General features: G+C 39.5%; 1 protein-coding gene across 1 annotated transcript; it reads left to right on the top strand.

The window, feature by feature from the left end:
* The first annotated feature begins 1,522 nt into the window (after window positions 1-1,522).
* LOC112216407 (NLR family CARD domain-containing protein 3-like) lies at window positions 1,523-19,001 on the top strand. The gene is given in 11 exon segments (XM_042315523.1): window positions 1,523-1,548; window positions 4,140-4,256; window positions 6,375-6,464; window positions 9,235-9,351; window positions 9,594-9,678; window positions 9,808-10,036; window positions 10,481-12,272; window positions 12,547-12,720; window positions 17,287-17,460; window positions 17,650-17,696; window positions 18,136-19,001. Coding segments are annotated over 10 exon segments (3,330 nt in total). The 5' UTR covers window positions 1,523-1,548; window positions 4,140-4,188; the 3' UTR covers window positions 18,690-19,001.
* The last annotated feature ends 1,136 nt before the right edge of the window (window positions 19,002-20,137 follow it).

Raw genomic sequence — 20,137 nt, 5'->3', positions numbered from 1 at the left:
AGGGATGAGTTGATTACTAAGAGAAAAAGGAATGTTTTGAGCTTTTAGAACAAAAAGGCTTCATGAGTTGACTACTAGAATTATTACTAATAAGAGTGATCACACCAGCTTTTCAGGGATGAATTGAACAACTCTAAATAGAAGGCATAGTAGGTGACGATCAAGTCCCTTGCCAATGATGTTGACTACAACGTTGCATACAATGTTCATTTTCATCAAACATATTACACCCTAGATGCCTTCAAATGCCCCATTTATATCCATGCCCAATTTAGGATTATTTATTTAACAACATGAGTTGTGCTCCAAAGGAGAACTGACGAAATAACATGATGTAGATAATTAAATAATCAGAAGAAAAGCAGTTTATTATTATACAGCTTTTAGAACAGGATGAGTTCCTACTAGAAGAAAAAGGCTTCTATCACTTTTTAATATATGAACTACTAAAGCATTATATTATATACCAGCTTTTTAGCAGGGATGAGTTGACTACTGGAGGAGAAGCAGAGTGGTGACCCAGCTTTTTAGCAGGGATGAGTTGACTACTAGAGAGAGAAGGCAGAGTGACTTTACATTTTAGCAGGGATGAGTTGAAATGTCTTTATTCTCAGCAGATACGACACAAGCTCTTTAGACAGGGATGAGTTGATCTAACTAAGATAAAAAAACATAGAATGTTTGTTTTACAGCTAATAATAAAAAATGAGTTGAATATTAGAATGAACCCAGCTGTAAAGACTGGGTTTTAGCAGGGATTGTGTTGACTACTAGAGAGAGAAAGCAGACTGACGACACCAGCATTTTAGCAGGGATGAGTTGACTACTAGAGAGAGAAAGCAGAGTGACGACAAATAACTGTTGCTTTTTAGCAGGGATGAGTTGACTACTAGAGAGAAAGAAGAGAAGGCAGAGCAGGTGATGCTGTTGATGAATTTGACAGTGAATGTACCTGAGCAAAATACTGCTTTGATGAATTTGATGTGACTGAACCCAACGTTCCTAGGTTTATTGAAATCATTAACGTAATTTATTAAATTATTAATAATATTAAATTATTGGTAATCGTTATAATAATGAAGTATAATTTCAAAACATGAGCATAAAACCAGGAAATATTAAAACATGAATCATCTTATATTATACAGTAAAACATAATAAATTAAATTTTCAGTCCTTCCAATAAGATTTAGCAAATGTTTATAAAAATCAAAGGGATCAAAACATATTATCAATTTCCCATTTTTAGGATCATTGGTTTATTTACCCAGGGAGATTAAACTAACTAATCTTAAAAATGTCATTTAAACAAATAAAAGCTTATTTACTAAACATTTCTAAAATTGATATATGCATTTTGGAATGAAACTCTTCTTATGTTTCCCCATCTGAGCTCAGAGTAGATGAGATGTAATGTTTGTCTCTGTTGTGTTGAAGTCCTTCAACAGGAAGACCAGCCTCCCTGTTCCCAGCTGTGTGTCCATGAAGAGTGACTGGTCTATGGAACTCCTATTTTTTTAGAGAGGGAGACTTTTCTACTGAACAAAGGTAAGAAGAACTCATGGGTCCTGGTCAGTGAGTTAAACAACACTGTCTCTAGTCATTTCTCCTCTCCCATTTTCCCATTTATTGTTGAAACCTTTCATAATCCATAGGCTAATCATTTTGTCCATTTTCATAGTCCTAAAACAATATTAAACAAACACAACATTCCCTACCTGTGTGTGTGTGTGTGTGTGTGTGAGTGTGTGTGTGTGTGTGTGTGTGTGTGTGATATATATTGGATGAGGAGATGTAACCTATAAGATATTATATTATTACTGTGTAAAACCTTTTCCCCGATAAGATATACCTCAACTTACTGGTAAAACTGCACAGATATATACTATTACTGGTAAAACCTTATAGTCTCATTATTTTTATGTGTTAAAACTGGTACTATAAGATATATATTATTACTGTATAAAACCTATAAGTCCATTATTACAAACCAGTAGAAAAGCCTACAACAAGATATATATCAGTACTGTGTAAAACCTTATATCATTATTAAATACTGACAAAACCTATAAGATATATCCATTATTAATAAAACCTATAAGATTATATATTATTACTGTATAAAACCATAAGATCAGCTTATATTATTACTGGCTGCAAACCTATAAGATATATATTATTACTGTGTAAAACCTTACCCAACTAAATAAGCACTAAATTATAGATTTGACACATCATTGTAAAACCATGTTAGATACATATCATTAAATATATTGAAAAACAGACAAGATATACATTATTACAAAATATGTCTCAAACCTATGAACAATATGATTGATTACTGGCCTAAAACCATAGTTCATATTTAATGATTATTACTGGTTTTCCTTTGAAGATATATTTATTACTGTTAAAACCTATAAAATATTATCTAATTATCTGTGTAAAACCTGATAAACTATGTTATTCTGTGTTTAGTAAATCTTCTGTGTATAAATATCATGCGGAAGGTAAAAAACCTAACCTTAGTACTACAGCTGATTCTACAAGGCAGATATTATTATTACTCAGCTGTTCAGTACTGGTCTCTGAGACAGATATGGTACTTATTATTACTCAGCTGTTCTAGTGGTCTACTGATTCCTCTGAGGTGTTAGATTACTCAGCTGTTCTTACTGTGGTCTGAAACAGGTGGTAGATTACTCAGCTGTTCTAGTGGTCTGAGACAGGTGTTAGATTACTAGCTGTTCTAGTGGTCTGAAACCTCAGCTGTTACTACTGGTTTCTGAGGTGAGGTTAGAGATATCAGCTGTTCTAGTGGTCTGAGACTGGTGTAAAACCTAGCAGTACTACTGATTCCTCTGAGAGTCTGAGGCAGATATTATTACTCACTGTTCTAGTGGTCTAGACAGGTGTTAGATACTCAGCTGTTCTAGTGGTCTGAGGCAGGTGTTAGATTACTCAGCTGTTCTAGTGGTCTGAGCAGGTGTTAGATTACTCATGTTCAGTGGTCTGAGGCAGATATATATTATTACTGTATAAAACCTAGCAGTTCTACTGGTTGAGAGTGAGGTGTTAGATATACTATTGTTACTAGTGGTAAAACCTAGGCAGTGGTAGATTACTCAGCTCTGAGTGGTGAGGCAGGTATAGATTACTAGCTGTTCTAAAACCTAGTCTGAGGCAGGTGTTAGATTACTCAGATGTTCTAGTGGTCTGAGGCAGGTGTTAGATTACTCAGCTGTTCTAGTGGTCTGAGACAGATGTATATTACTCAACTGTTCTAAAACCTAGGCAGTGTTACTACTCATTCTAGTGGTCTGAGACAGAGTGTTAGATTATAGCTATTACTGTGGTCTGAAACCTAGTTAGTACTACTGAGCTTTCTACTGGTCTGAGGCAGATGTATATTATTCACTGTTCTAAAACCTAGCAGTACTACTGATTTCACTGTTCTAGTGTCTGAGGCAGGTGTAGATTACTAGCTGTCTAAAACCTAGGCAGTACTACTGATTTCTCTGAGAGTGAGGCAGATTTATATTATTACTGTGTAAACCTAGCAGTACTGACTGATTCCTCTGACAGTGAGGCAGATTATATTATTACTGTATGTAACCTAGCAGTACTACTGATTTCTGAGAGTGAGGCAGATATATATATACTAAAATATAAAACCTGTTTTATATTCAAATTACTGATTCCTCTGAGAGTGAGGCAGATATATATTATTACTGTATAAAACCTAGCAGTACTACTGATTCCTCTGAGAGTGAGGCAGATATATATTATTGCTGTATAAAACCTAGCAGTACTACTGATTCCTCTGAGAGTGAGGCAGATATATAGCATTTGGAAAAAAAACATGATTATTTGTCTCTCTGAAATGAAACCTTCAAGTGATAGATTATAAACAAATACATCTCTGTCATTGAACAACCCCCAATACCATGATTAGATAGTGATAAAACACACCAATCTCTTTCCTAATTCCTTTAAACAATTAAAGCTCATTTACAACATTTCTGAAAATGGATACATAGCGTTTTGGAATCTGAGTTGGAATGAAACTCTTCTTCTTGTTTCCCAATCTGAGCTCAGAGTAGATGAGAGATGTAATGTTTGTCTCTGTTGTTTTGAAGCCCGATCAAGCAGGAGAGACCAGCCTCCCCTGTTCCCAGCTGTGTGTCCATGAAGAGTGACTGGTCTATGATTCATCCTATAAACTTTAGAGAGGGAGACTTTTCTACTGAACAAAGGTAAGAAGAACTCATGGGTCCTGGTCAGTGAGTTAAACAACACTGTCTCTAGTCATTTCTCCTCTCCCATTTTCCCATTTATTGTTGTTGTTTTCATAATCCATAGGCTAATCATTTTGTCCATTTTCACAGTCCTAAAACAACATTAAACAAACACAACATTCCCTCCCTGTGTGTGTGTGTGTGTGGGAATGTGTGTGTGTGTGTGTGTGTGTGTGTGTGTGTGCATTCCTTGGATAAGGAGAAGTAATCTCTATCCTGATTGCCTTGTATATTTTATCCCTACGTAGATGTACATATTACCTACATTGAAATATCATTATTACCTCAACTACCTGGTACCCTGCACATTGACTCAGTACTGGTACTCCTTATAGTCTCATTATTACCTCAACTACCTGGTACCCTGCACATTGACTCAGTACTGGTACTCTTTATAGTCTCATTATTACCTCAACTACCTGGTACCCTGCACATTGACTCAGTACTGGTACTCTTTATAGTCTCATTATTACCTCAACTACCTGGTACCCTGCACATTGACTCAGTACTGGTTCTCCTTATAGTCTCATTATTACCTCAACTACCTGGTACCCTGCACATTGACTCAGTACTGGTTCTCCTTATAGTCTCATTATTACCTCAACTACCTGGTACCCTGCACATTGACTCAGTACTGGTTCTCCTTATAGTCTCATTATTACCTCAACTACCTGGTACCCTGCACATTGACTCAGTACTGGTTCTCCTTATAGTCTCATTATTACCTCAACTACCTGGTACCCTGCACATTGACTCAGTACTGGTTCTCCTTATAGTCTCATTATTACCTCAACTACCTGGTACCCTGCACATTGACTCAGTACTGGTTCTCCTTATAGTCTCATTATTACCTCAACTACCTGGTACCCTGCACATTGACTCAGTACTGGTACTCCTTATAGTCTCATTATTACCTCAACTACCTGGTACCCTGCACATTGACTCAGTACTGGTACTCCTTATAGTCTCATTATTACCTCAACTACCTGGTACCCTGCACATTGACTCAGTACTGGTGCTCCTTATAGTCCCATTATTACCTCAACTACCTGGTACCCTGCACATTGACTCAGTACTGGTACTCCTTATAGCCTCATTATTACCTCAACTACCTGGTACCCTGCACATTGACTCAGTACTGGTTCTCCTTATAGCCTCATTATTAACCTCAACTACCTGGTACCCTGCACATTGACTCAGTACTGGTACTCCTTATAGTCTCATTATTAACTCAACTACCTGGTACCCTGCACATTGACTCAGTACTGGTACTCCTTATAGCCTCATTATTACCTCAACTACCTGGTACCCTGCACATTGACTCAGTACTGGTACTCCTTATAGTCTCATTATTACCTCAACTACCTGGTACCCTGCACATTGACTCAGTACTGGTTCTCCTTATAGTCTCATTATTACCTCAACTACCTGGTACCCTGCACATTGACTCAGTACTGGTTCTCCTTCTAGTCTCATTATTACCTCAACTACCTGGTACCCTGCACATTGACTCAGTACTGGTTCTCCTTATAGTCTCATTATTACCTCAACTACCTGGTACCCTGCACATTGACTCAGTACTGGTTCTCCTTCTAGTCTCATTATTACCTCAACTACCTGGTACCCTGCACATTGACTCAGTACTGGTACTCCTTATAGTCTCATTATTACCTCAAAACCTGGTACCCTGCACATTGACTCAGTACTGGTACTCCTTATAGTCTCATTATTACCTCAACTACCTGGTACCCTGCACATTGACTCAGTACTGGTACTCCTTATAGTCTCATTATTACCTCAACTACCTGGTACCCTGCACATTGACTCAGTACTGGTACTCCTTATAGTCCTCATTATTACCTCAACTACCTGGTACCCTGCACATTGACTCAGTACTGGTACTCCTTATAGCCTCATTATTACCTCAACTACCTGGTACCCTGCACATTGACTCAGTACTGGTACTCCTTATAGCCTCATTATTACCTCAACTACCTGGTACCCTGCACATTGACTCAGTACTGGTACTCCAGAGTTATAGTCTCATTATTTTTATTTTGTGTTACTATTTCCAAGGTTTAAGGGCAACGTAGCACGTCTGGTGAACAGGGCAGAGTCCCATATCATCAGGCAAACCAGTAGAAACTGGATCAGCAGCACAACAAGGTATCACGTCCGGATCATGTATCAATACTGACAGAAAGAAAGGGACCACTGCTCTCAGATCAGCTTTCTCCATTCAAATATTTCCTTAACATTATAATTATGTCACAATACTGACCACAGATCAGCTTATATTAGCACATATGGCTGCAGGTATTGAGGAGGCTTATTCTAATTCTTACCCAATAAAAAATTACACTAAATTCCAGATTTGACACATCATCGTGTTCATGTTAGGATACACATCATTAAATATATTGAGACAAACAGTAGCCTACAAGTAGCAAAATAGAACTCCATATATTGAACAATATGATTGAAATAGGCCTAAAGCCAACAGTTCATAGTTTAATGCAGTCATCTCGGTTTTCATTTGAAGCAAATTTGTAAAGTCCCTTGTTTGAATCAATTGCAAAGACATTGGCAACTTTGTTCTGAATTCATCTGCAGTCACAGAGAGACTGATAAACTATGTTATTCTATGTTTAGCAGAGATCTTCTGTGTATAAAGTCATGCGGAAGGGCAAAAAAGCATCTAACGACTCACTCAGCTGATCTACAAGTGGTGTTAGATTACTCAGCTGATCTACAGGTGGTGTTAGATTACTCAGCTGTTCTAGTGGTCTGAGGCAGGTGTTAGATTACTCAGCTGTTCTAGTGGTCTGAGACAGGTGGTAGATTACTCAGCTGTTCTAGTGGTCTGAGACAGGTGTTAGATTACTCAGCTGTTCTAGTGGTCTGAGACAGGTGGTAGATTACTCAGCTGTTCTAGTGGTCTGAGACAGGTGTTAGATTACTCAGCTGTTCTAGTGGTCTGAGGTGGTAGATTACTCAGCTGTTCTAGTGGTCTGAGACAGGTGGTAGATTACTCAGCTGTTCTAGTGGTCTGAGACAGGTGTTAGATTACTCAGCTGTTCTAGTGGTCTGAGGTGTTAGATTACTCAGCTGTTCTAGTGGTCTGAGACAGGTGGTAGATTACTCAGCTGTTCTAGTGGTCTGAGGCAGGTGTTAGATTACTCAGCTGTTCTAGTGGTCTGAGGCAGGTGTTAGATTACTCAGCTGTTCTAGTGGTCTGAGACAGGTGTTAGATTACTCAGCTGTTCTAGTGGTCTGAGACAGGTGTTAGATTACTCAGCTGTTCTAGTGGTCTGAGACAGGTGTTAGATTACTCAGCTGTTCTAGTGGTCTGAGACAGGTGTTAGATTACTCAGCTGTTCTAGTGGTCTGAGACAGGTGTTAGATTACTCAGCTGTTCTAGTGGTCTGAGGTGTTAGATTACTCAGCTGTTCTAGTGGTCTGAGGCAGGTGGTAGATTACGAGCGTTTTCAAGTGAAATGGTAATAACAATGGTTTTTGAAACAGCTCAGAGATTTAATAATTATCCTGCAACGATTCTAATGATGAACTTGGCCTTAATTAAAATGCTTTTGGGAAACTGGACCCTGGATAAAAACATCTGCTAAATGACTAGAATATAAAATGTGTTTTATATACAGATCTCATATTACTGTATTGAATTATTATTTAAAAAAATGTAAATATTGATGTCACAAGTGTACAGTTCTTTATTAAAAATGTAGTTATTTGTGACATTTGAATACTGCTTTCTCTGAGATTGAGGCAGATATATATTATTACTGTATTAAACCTAGCAGTACTACTGATATCTCTGAGAGTGAGGCAGATATAGTGTATTACTGTGTAAAACCTAGTAGTACTACTGATTTCTCTGAGAGTGAGGCAGATATAGTTTATTACTGTGTAAAACCTAGCAGTACTACTGATTTCTCTGAGAGTGAGGCAGATATATATTATTACTGTGTAAAACTTAGTAGTACTACTGATTTCTCTGAGAGTGAGGCAGATATATATTATTACTGTGTAAAACCTAGCAGTACTACTGATTTCTCTGAGAGTGAGGCAGATATAGTGTATTACTGTGTAAAACCTAGCAGTACTACTGATTTCTCTGAGAGTGAGGCAGATATAGTGTATTACTGTGTAAAACCTAGCAGAACTACTGATTTCTCTGAGAGTGAGGCAGATATATATTATTACTGTGTTATACCTAGCAGTACTACTGATTTCTCTGAGAGTGAGGCAGATATATATTATTACTGTGTAAAACCTAGCAGTACTACTGATTTCTCTGAGAGTGAGGCAGATATAGCATTTGGAGAAAAAAAATAATATATATTTGTCTCTCTGAAATGAAAACATCAAGTGATAGTGTCACGGCTGTTTTCACTGAGAGGTACTCAGAGAAGGACCAACGATATGTTGAGTTCCACATTATTTATTAGAAATTAGTGAAAACAACAAACGAACCTGGACTACAGCAGAGCACATGCACTAACTCAAAATACAATGTCTCACAAACACAGGTGAGAACAAACACTACTTAAATATGATCCCCAATTAGAGACAACGATTACCAGCTGCCTCTAATTGGGAATCATGCAAAACACCAACATAGAAAAATAAACTAGAACACAACATAGACATAGAAATACTAGATCACCCCCTCTATTCACACCCTGAAACAATGGCTCTCTATGGTCAGGGCATGACAGATAGGTTTTAAACAAGTACATGTCTGTCATTGAACAACCCCATGTCAATCTCTTTCATAATTTCTTTAAATTATAAAAGCTAATTTACCAACATTTCTGAAAATGGCTACATATCGTTTTGGAATGAAGCTCTTCTTCTGTTTCCCCATCTGAGCTCAGAGTAGATGAGAGATGTAATGTTTGTCTCTGTTGTGTTGAAGTCCAATCCAGCAGGAGAGACCAGCCTCCCCTGTTCCCAGCTGTGTGTCCATGAAGAGTGACTGGTCTATGAATCAACCTATATCCTTTAGAGAGGGAGACTTTTCTACTGAACAAAGGTAAGAAGAACTCATGGGTCCTGGTCAGTGAGTTAAACAACACTGTCTCTAGTCATTTCTCCTCTCCCATTTTCCCATTTATTGTTGTTGTTTTCATAATCCATAGGCTAATCATTTTGAAATTTTCGTGGTGCTAAAACAAAATTAAACAAACACAACATTCCCTCCTCCCTCCGTCCGTCCGACTGTCTGTCTGGTGAACTCCCTGGATGAGGAGATGTAATCTCATGTTTTGTCCACAGAAACCAACAGGAGAGATCAGAGTCAGAGATTCTCAGTGGTCAGTCTTCCCAGAGTCATCAAACAGACCTGGCCTCCATATTCAGTGTATGTGGTCCTGTTATGTACATTTGTTTTTGTTTATCTCAAGTAAAGTTGATCTGTCAATCATTCATTAATGTGTTCATGAGAAAGCATTTATTCTCTTGCTTAACTTATTTACTTTATTTATTTCAGTTGCTTGAAGAGAAAATTATGACATTTGTGAAGAACGAGCTGAAGATGTTCAAGAGGATTCTTAGTCCAGAACTCCCAGAAGGCTTTGAGAGTCAGAAGCAGGATAAGGAAGTGGTGGAGGCTGAAGATGAGCAGCAGGAGAGCAGTGCCAGAGAGGGGGCTCTGAAGATCACACTGCACATCCTGAGGAAAATGAACCAGAAGGAGCTTGCTGACACACTGGAGAAAAGTAAGATCTGTCTGCCTCATGATGAATGATGTTTTATAACATTTAAAAGCTGTAGGTAAAGTACAGCTAAAGTAGCTGTGTAACTCAATGATATTGAAGCAGCCTTAACACAACACCTAGTGACCTCATCAAGTAGCAGCAGGGATGTGTTGTGTTGATTCATTTAGAGAGAGAGAGAGAGGAGAGAGAGAGTGAAATGTGAGATGGATAAGAGACAACATTAATAATACCATCAGAAATACCAATAATAATAATATAATCAGTCACACCAGTCTTTAATGCATTATGAAAACATTTGCACATTTATACAGTCAGTTAAGAGAAGAAACTACTGTAACTTAAAACTTAGTAATACATTATTATAATTTAAAACTTTATAACAGTCCTATAATACTGTAGGCATTAAAACAGACGTAATATTAATATCCTCTGTGTTATTTCTAGATTCAGATGAGCTTGCTGTGATTTGCCAAAGTGAACTCAAATCTAATCTAAAGAAGAAGTGTCAATGTGTATTTGAGGGGATCGCTAAACAAGGAAACCCAACACTTCTCAATAAGATCTACACAGAGCTCTACATCACAGAGGGTGGAACAGGAGAGGTCAATAATGAACATGAGCTGAGACAGATTGAGACAACAAACAGGAAAAAAGCAAGACCAGAGACTGCAATCAAATGTAACGACATCTTTAAACCCTTAACTGGACAAGATAAACCTATCAGAACTGTGCTGACAAAGGGAGTCGCTGGCATTGGAAAAACAGTCTCTGTGCAGAAGTTCATTCTGGACTGGGCTGAAGGAAAAGCAAATCAGGATGTCCAATTTGTATTTTCATTCCCTTTCCGGGAGCTGAATTTGATGAAAGGGAACAAACACACTTTCATTGAACTTCTCAATCACTTCTCAATGGAAACCAAACAATCAGGAATCTCCATCTACAACAAGTACAAAGTTCTGTTCATCTTTGATGGTCTGGATGAGTGCCGACTGCCCCTAGACTTCCAGAAGAACAAGATCTGTTGTGACGTCACAGAGTCAACCTCAGTGGATGTTCTGCTGACAAATCTCATCAAGGGAAATCTGCTTCCCTCTGCTCTCCTCTGGATAACTACCCGACCTGCAGCAGCCAATAAGATCCCTTCAGGGTGTGTTGACCAGGTGACAGAGGTACGAGGGTTCAATGACCCACAGAAGGAGGAGTACTTCAGGAAGAGATTCAGTGATGAGGACCTGGCCAGCAGAATCATCTCACACATAAAGACATCAAGGAGCCTCCACATCATGTGCCACATTCCAGTCTTCTGTTGGATTTCTGCAACAGTCCTTGAACACATGCTGAAACATAAGAGAGAAGAGATGCCCAAGACTCTGACTGAGATGTACACACACCTTGTGGTGTTTCATACCAAACAGAAGAATGAAAAGTATCTTGGGAAAGAAGAGACAGGTCCACACTGGAATAAAGAGAGCATTCTGTCACTGGGAAAACTGGCTTTTCAACAGCTTGTGAAGGGCAATCTGATTTTCTATGAAGAAGACCTGAAAGAGTCTGGCATTGATGTCAATGAAGCCTCAGTGTACTCAGGATTGTGCACACAGCTCTTTAAAGAGGAATGTGGGCTGTACCAGGACAAGGTGTACTGCTTTGTTCATCTGAGCATTCAGGAGTTTCTGGCTGCTGTATATGTGTTCCTCTCATTCATCAACAACAATGAGAATATAATGAACAAACTGCAAACAAGTTCAGATTCTTTTCGAGCCTGAGACAAGCCTGAAGTTACTGTCTACAAGAGTGCTGTGGATAAAGCCTTACAAAGTGAGACGGGAAACCTGGACCTTTTCCTCCGCTTCCTTCTGGGCCTCTCACTGGAGTCCAATCAGAAGCACTTACAAGGTCTACTGACAAAGACAAGAAGCAGCTCACAGAGCCATGAAGAAACAGTCAAGTACATCAAGGAGAAGATCAGGGAGAATCCCTCTCCAGAGAGGAGCATCAATCTGTTCCACTGTCTGAATGAACTGAATGACCATTCTCTAGTGGAGGAGATCCAAAGCTACCTGAGATCAGGAAGTCTCTCTAAAGCCAAACTGTCACCTGCACAGTGGTCAGCTCTGGTCTTTGTGTTGCTGACTTCAGAAAAGGAGCTGGATGTGTTTGACCTGAAGAAATACTCCAGATCAGAGGAAGGTCTTCTGAGGCTGCTGCCAGTGGTCAAAGCCTCCAGAGCTGTTCTGTGAGTAAATAAAATGACATATAAGAACTAATCATCAGGAAGAAATATTCAGTTTAGAGAAAAATATGTATATAATATTATATTGAATAACATTCTGAATCAGTGCATTGGTGTTCACATTAGTATATCAATATGACCATACAATTCTAGGAGACTGAAGATGAATATATATGTTGTTGGGGAGAATAAACCAAATGCATCTGCCATTGTCCTTCTACACTACTGGTGTAAAATTAACAGTGTGTTTGTGAAGTCATGATGATCTCTTTGTCAGGCTGTCAGGCTGTGGAGTCACAGAGGAAGGCTGTGCTTCTCTGGTCTCAACTCTGGAGTCAAACCCCTCACACCTGAGAGAGCTGGATCTGAGTAACAATGACCTGAAGGATTCAGGAGTGAAACTGCTCTCTGCTGGACTGGGGAATCCCCACTGTAAACTGGAGACTCTGAGGTCAGTATTCCTGTAGTTGGTCAACAAGTGATAACTGTTCACCAGATCCACATGTGTTTACCAGACACACATAGTCCACACCATATGTGTTTGGACAGTGAAGCTTACCGTTTTAAATGTGGTGCTCTGCTCCAGCATTTTGGATTTGAGATAGAATGTTTCGTGTTAGGTGATAGTACAGAATGTCACCTTTTATTTGAGGGTATTTTCATACATAGCTGTGTTACTGTTAAGAAAGGAAAGCACTTTCTGTATTCTCCCATTTGAAAAAGTTGTAAGTATTCGGACAAATTCACTTATATTGTATTAAAGTAGTCATAAGTTTAGTATTTTGTCCCATCTTCCATGCCTGCAGTGATTTCATCAAGCTTGTGATTCTACAGCATTCTCACATAGGTATTCCTCTTGTCCAGATGGGTTAGGGCAGTGTGCAGTGTGGTTGAGATTGCATCGTCTGTGGACCTATTTGGGCGGTAAGCAAAATGGAGTCGCTAGGGTGTCAGGTAGGGTGGAGGTGATATGGTCCTTGACTCTCAAAGCACTTCATGATGACGGAAGTGAGTGCTAAGGGAGGTAGTCGTTTAGCTCAGTTACCTTAGCTTTCTTGGGAACAGGAACAATGGTGGCCCTCTTGAAGCTTGTGGGAACAACAGACTGGGATAGAGATTGATTGAATATGTCCGTAAACACACCAGCCTGCTGGTCTGCGCATGCTCTGAGGGTGCGGCTGATGAGCCTGCAGCCTTGCGAGGGTTAACACGTTTAAATGTTTTCCTCATGTCGGCTGCAGTGAAGGAGAGTCTGCAAGTTTTGGTTGCGGGCCGTGTCAGTGGCACTGTATTGTCCTCAAAGCGGGCAAAAAGTGATTTAGTCTGCCTGGGAGCAAGACATCCTGGTCCGTGACGGGGCTGGTTTTCATTTTGTAATCCGTGATTGACTGTAGACCCTGCCACATACCTCTTGTGTCTGAGCACTTGATTTGAGATTCTACTTTGTCTCTATACTGACGCTTAGCTTGTTTGATTGCCTTGCGGAGGGAAGAGCTACACTGTTTGTATTCGGTCATGTTTCCGGTCACCTTGCCCTGATTAAAAGCAGTGGTTCGTGCTTTCAGTTTCACGCGAATGCTGCCATCAATCCACGGTTTCTGGTTTGGGAATGTTTTAATCGTTGCTATGGGAACGACATCTTCAACGCACGTTCTAATGAACTCGCTCACCGAATCAGCGTATTCGTCAATGTTGTTGTTTGATGCAATACGAAACATATCCCAGTCCACGTGATGGAAGCAGTCTTAGAGTGTGGAATCAGATTGGTCAGACCAGCGTTGAACAGACCTCAGCGCAGGAGCTTCTTGTTTTAGTTTCTGTCTGTAGGCAGGGATCAACAAAATGGAATCGTGGTCAGCTTTTCCGAAAGGAGAGTGGGGCAGGGCCTTATATGCGTCGCGGAAGTTAGAATGGCAATGATCCAAGGTTTTTCCAGCCCTAGGTACTGTCTTCCTTGCCTGGTTGTGCAATCGATATGCTGATACAATTTAGGGAGTCTTGTTTTCAGATTAGCCTTGTTAAAATCCCCAGCTACAATGAATGCAGCCTCAAGATATATGGATTCCAGTTTGCAAAGAGTCAAATAATGTTTGTTCAGAGCCATCGATGTGTCTGCTTGGGGGGGAATATATACGGCTGTGATTATAATCGAAGAGAATTCCCTTGGTAGATAATGCGGTCGTCATTTGATTGTGAGGAATTCTAAATCAGGTGAACAGAAGGATTTGAGTTCCTGTATGTTGTTTTGGCCACACCACGTCACGTTAACCATAAAGCATATGCCCCCGCCCCTCTTCTTACCAGCAAGATGTTTGTTTCTGTCGGCGCGATGCGTGGAGAAACCAGCTGGCTGCACCGACTCCGATAGCGTCTCTCCAGTGAGCCATGTTTCCGTGAAGCAAAGAACGTTACAGTCTCTGATGTTGCTCTGGAATGCTACCCTTGCTCGGATTTCATCAACCTTGTTATCAAGAGACTGGACATTGGCGAGTAGTATGCTAGGGAGTGGCGCGCGATGTGCCCGTCTCCGGAGCCTGACCAGAAGACCTTTTACGAAGTTGTTTTTTTGGGTCGCCGCATGGGATCCATTCCGTTGTCCTGTTTGTAAGGCAGAACACAGGATCCGCGTCGAGAAAAACATATTCTTGGTCGTACTGATGGTGAGTTGACGCTGATCTTATATTCAGTAGTTCTTCTCGACTGTATGTAATGAAACCTAAGATGACCTGGGGTACTAATGTAAGAAATAACACGTAAAAAAACAAAAAACTGCATAGTTTCCTAGGAACGCGAAGCGAGGCGGCCATCTCTGACGGCGCTGGTGAGAGGTTAGTATGTTTTGTTGTAGCCTCTGTTACTGGTAATGGTGAGAGGTTAGTATGTTTTGTTGTAGCCTCTGTTACTGGTAATGGTGAGAGGTTAGTATGTTTTTGTTGTAGCCTCTGTTATTGGTAATGGTGAGAGGTTAGCATGTTTTGTTGTAGCCTCTGTTATTGGTAATGGTGAGAGGTTAGCATGTTTTGTTGTAGCCTCTGTTATTGGTAATGGTGAGATGTTAGCATGTTTTGTTGTAGCCTCTGTTATTGGTAATGGTGAGAGGTTAGTATGTTTTGTTGTAGCCTCTGTTATTGGTAATGGTGAGAGGTTAGCATGTTTTGTTGTTGCCTCTGTAACTTTATCACTCATTATTATTCATGATTCATTCATGATGTTCCTTAATCATGGCATCATCAGGATTAATTTAGTAGTGTTAGAAAACATGTTATATACTCAGAAAATTACTCCAGTCATCATCCACCATTCAGTTACTATTAGGCAAAATATAACAAAATCACAACCAAAACAAACTGCATATGCAACCAACAAGTTTACAACCAAATAGTACATTTTTGACTTTAATACAGTTTTAGCTTTCAGTTCTAAATGGTGATATATATATATACACTGTCACCTCATATGAAACATTTGATCTCAAATCCAACATGTTGGAGAATAGAGCCACATTTAAAATGTTAGCTTCACTGTCAAAATAGATATGGTGTGGACTGTATACTAAATACAATCTAAATCTGATACCTCACTGTCTAAATAGATACGGTGTGGACTGTATACTCAATACAATCTGAATCTGAATCTGATACCTCACTGTCTAAATAGATACGGTGTGGACTGTATACTCAATACAATCTAAATCTGAATCTGATACCTCACTGTCTAAATAGATACGGTGTGGACTATATACTCAATACAATCTAAATCTGAATCTGATACCTCACTGTCTAAATAGATACGGTGTGGACTGTATACTCAATACAATCTGAATCTGAATCTGATACCTCACTGTCTAAATAGATATGGTGTGGACTGTATACTCAATACAATCTAAATCTGATACCTCACTGTCTAAATAGATGTGGTGTGGACTGTATACTCAATACAATCTAAATCTGATACCTCACTGTCTAAATAGATATGGTGTGGACTGTATACTCAATACAATCTAAATCTGATACCTCACTGTCTAAATAGATATGGTGTGGACTGTATACTCAATACAATCTAAATCTGATACATCACTGTCTAAATAGATATGGTGTGGACTGTATACTCAATACAATCTAAATCTGATACCTCACTGTCTAAATAGATATGGTGTGGACTGTATACTCTATACAATCTAAATCTGATACCTCACTGTCTAAATAGATATGGTGTGGACTGTATACTCAATACAATCTAAATCTGATACCTCACTGTCTAAATAGATATGGTGTGGACTGTATACTCAATACAATCTAAATCTGATACATCACTGTCTAAATAGATATGGTGTGGACTGTATACTCAATACAATCTAAATCTGATACCTCACTGTCTAAATAGATATGGTGTGGACTGTATACTCAATACAATCTAAATCTGATACCTCACTGTCTAAATAGATATGTTGTGGACTGTATACTCAATACAATCTAAATCTGATACCTCACTGTCTAAATAGATATGGTGTGGACTGTATACTCAATACAATCTAAATCTGATACCTCACTGTCTAAATAGATATGGTGTGGACTGTATACTCAATACAATCTAAATCTGATACATCACTGTCTAAATAGATATGGTGTGGACTGTATACTCAATACAATCTAAATCTGATACCTCACTGTCTAAATAGATATGGTGTGGACTGTATACTCAATACAATCTAAATCTGATACCTCACTGTCTAAATAGATATGGTGTGGACTGTATACTCTATACAATCTACATCTGATACATCACTGTCTGTCTTCTGACTGATACTACAGTCTACTCAAATATTTGCACTAAACATGTATCTCTCTACAAGTAATATTATGAGAATTTATAATCATTCTACATTCATTAATTTACGAATAGATATGGCAGGTTTCAGGACACTGATATATCTGAATATGTTGAAAAAAATATACTAACACTATTTTCACCTCCAGAGAATAGCAGTGTGATTTTAATATAATTTGACTCTTTGCAGGCTGTCAGGCTGTCTAGTCACAGAGGAAGGCTGTGCTTCTCTGGCCTCAGCTCTGAGGTCAAACCCCTCACACCTGAGAGAGCTGGACCTGAGCTACAATCACCCAGGAGACTCAGGAGTCAGACTGCTCTCTGCTGGACTGGAGGATCCACACTGCAGACTGGAGAAACTCATGTATGTAGAGGGTTTATGTCAATGTTCATATCAGACATGTTGGACTTATCAGGCTAGTTAAGACAAACATTCTTACCACCACTTGGACAAAGTTATATGCTGACTGTGTGTGTCCAGAGTGTTGACTGTGTGCATGTGTGTGTGTGTGTATCCCTCAATGACTGTCTGTTCTTCTGCTTACCGCTACAGTGTGGAACATGGTGGAGAGAACACAATGAAACCTGGGCTTAGAAAATGTGAGTGTTGACTGCTGTGAAGAATATGACTAAGAATAAGTCTTAATTCAAGTTAAGTCAAAGTCAAAGACCACCATCATTACTTACTTGGTCATATTAATATCAGCTGTAGTTCTACAGAAGCACAAATCAAGGACACCAAAGTTAACAAAGAGTTGTGACTATGTGTGTCTGTGTGTGTGTGTGTGTGTGTGTGTGTGTGTGTGTGTGTGTGTGTGTGTGTGTGTGTGTGTGTGTGTGTGTGTGTAATTAATGGGAATAAGTGTGTTTTATATTACCATACAGTATAATATATGATCATTCAACAAGTCTCAAGGTACCTTTACTTCTCCTTTTGATACCTAGAAACATCTACATTAAATTAATTAGTGAAAAGTGAGTTAACATTCTAATGTGAATGATGATGATTTCTAATATTGTGTCTGGTTTCATCCATCAGATGTCTGTGATCTCACACTGGACCTAAACACAGTAAACAGACTCCTCTCTCTGTCTGAGGAGAACAGAAAGGTGACATGTAGGAGAGAGGAGCAGCCGTATCCTGATCACCCAGACAGATTTAAGGACTGGCAGCAGGTTCTGTGTAGAGAGGGTCTGACTGGGCGCTGTTACTGGGAGGTAGAGTGGAGTGGGAGAGGGGCTGATATAGGAGTGACATATAAAGGAATCAACAGGAGAGGAAGGAGTTATGACTGTGGGCTTGGATCCAATGACAATACCTGGAGTCTGTTCTGCTCTGACAACAGTTACACTGCCAGGCACAATAATAATCCCACTACCATTGACGTCCCCTCCTCCAGCTCCCACAGAGTAGGAGTGTATCTGGACTGGCCAGCCGGCACTCTGTCCTTCTATAGAGCCTCCTCTGTCACACTGACTCACCTGATCACATTCACCTCCACATTCACTGAGCCCCTCTATCCAGGGTTTTATGTTTGGTTTGATGAGTCCTCAGTGTCCCTGTGTCAAACACAACATGATGATTTACTCTAATCAGGGTCATGTTCAATAAGACACACTGAAGCAACAATGTAGAATATCTTTCTAGTGTGTAAACATATGATTGTAAATATTCATGAATAAACACCATTGAAGTTGACAGACATTGTCAACTAGAGTCAAACAGTTTTCATTTAGAAATCATTGATCTTGTTGTTATTGGGCTTCTTGGTGTTTGTAAATATTGTATAATGTTTATTTGTCAAATTCTTGGCACAACAATCTTGTTTGTGTATAAACTCAATTCAACTGAATGAAATGTACATGTGACAGATGTGACTAATAAAGTTAATCAACAAGATGGAAGAAGAGATGTGGAAATGTTTTAATATTGATCAGAATGTGACAGTACAGTAATAGATGGAAGAAGAGAGGTGGAAATGTTTTAATATTGATCACAATATGACAGTACAGTAATAGATGGAAGAAGGAGAGGTGGAAATGTTTTAATATTGATCAGAATGTGACAGTACAGTAACAGGGGTTGTGTTCAGTACAGAAATGGGTTGTATTTAGTTGAAGAGGAAGTCTTTATGTCACTTCTACTCTCCCTCTCTGGTGCTCGACGTCGCCGGTCCTGGCAACCTTCATTACTCACACCTGCTCCTCATCATTACACACAGCTGCTCCTCATCATTACACACACCGACTCCTCGTCATCACACACACCTGGCATCCTTCATTACTCACACCTGCTCCTCATCATTACACACACCTGGCAACCTTCATTACTCGCATCTGCTCCTCATCATTACACATACCTGGCAACCTTCATTACTCACACCTGCTCCTCATCATCAGACACACCTGGCAACCTGCATTACACACACCTACTCCTCATCATCAGACACACCTGGCAACCTTCATTACACACACCTACTCCTCATCATCAGACACACCTGGCAACCTTCATTACTCACACCTGCTCTTCATCATTACACACACCTGGCAACCTTCATTACTCACACCTGCTCCTCATCATCAGACACACCTAGCAACCTTCATTAATCACACCTGCTCCTCATCATTACACACACCTGGCAACCTTCATTACTCACACCTGCTCCTCATCATCAGACACACCTGGCAACCTTCATTACTCACACCTGCTCCTCATCATCAGACACACCTGGACTTCATCCCCTCTCTGATTTATTCCTCTTTATATTGAACTCTGTTGTTATCTCCCATCAGTCAGTACTGGTTATGTTTCTATGTTAGACTGTTGTTATCTCCCATCAGTCAGTACTGGTTATGTTTCTATGTTAGACTGTTATCTCCCATCAGTCAGTACTGGTTATGTTTCTATGTTAGACTGTTGTTATCTCCCATCAGTCAGTATTGGTTATGTTTCTATGTTAGACTGTTATTATCTCCCATCAGTCAGTACTGGTTATGTTTCTATGTTAGACTGTTATTATCTCCCATCAGTCAGTACTGGT

This window comes from Oncorhynchus tshawytscha, unplaced genomic scaffold (assembly GCF_018296145.1).
Source record: "Oncorhynchus tshawytscha isolate Ot180627B unplaced genomic scaffold, Otsh_v2.0 Un_contig_142_pilon_pilon, whole genome shotgun sequence".
Lineage (NCBI taxonomy): Eukaryota > Metazoa > Chordata > Actinopteri > Salmoniformes > Salmonidae > Oncorhynchus > Oncorhynchus tshawytscha.
Note: the sequence above shows the minus strand (reverse complement) of the source record. Positions and strands in the feature narration are given on the sequence as shown.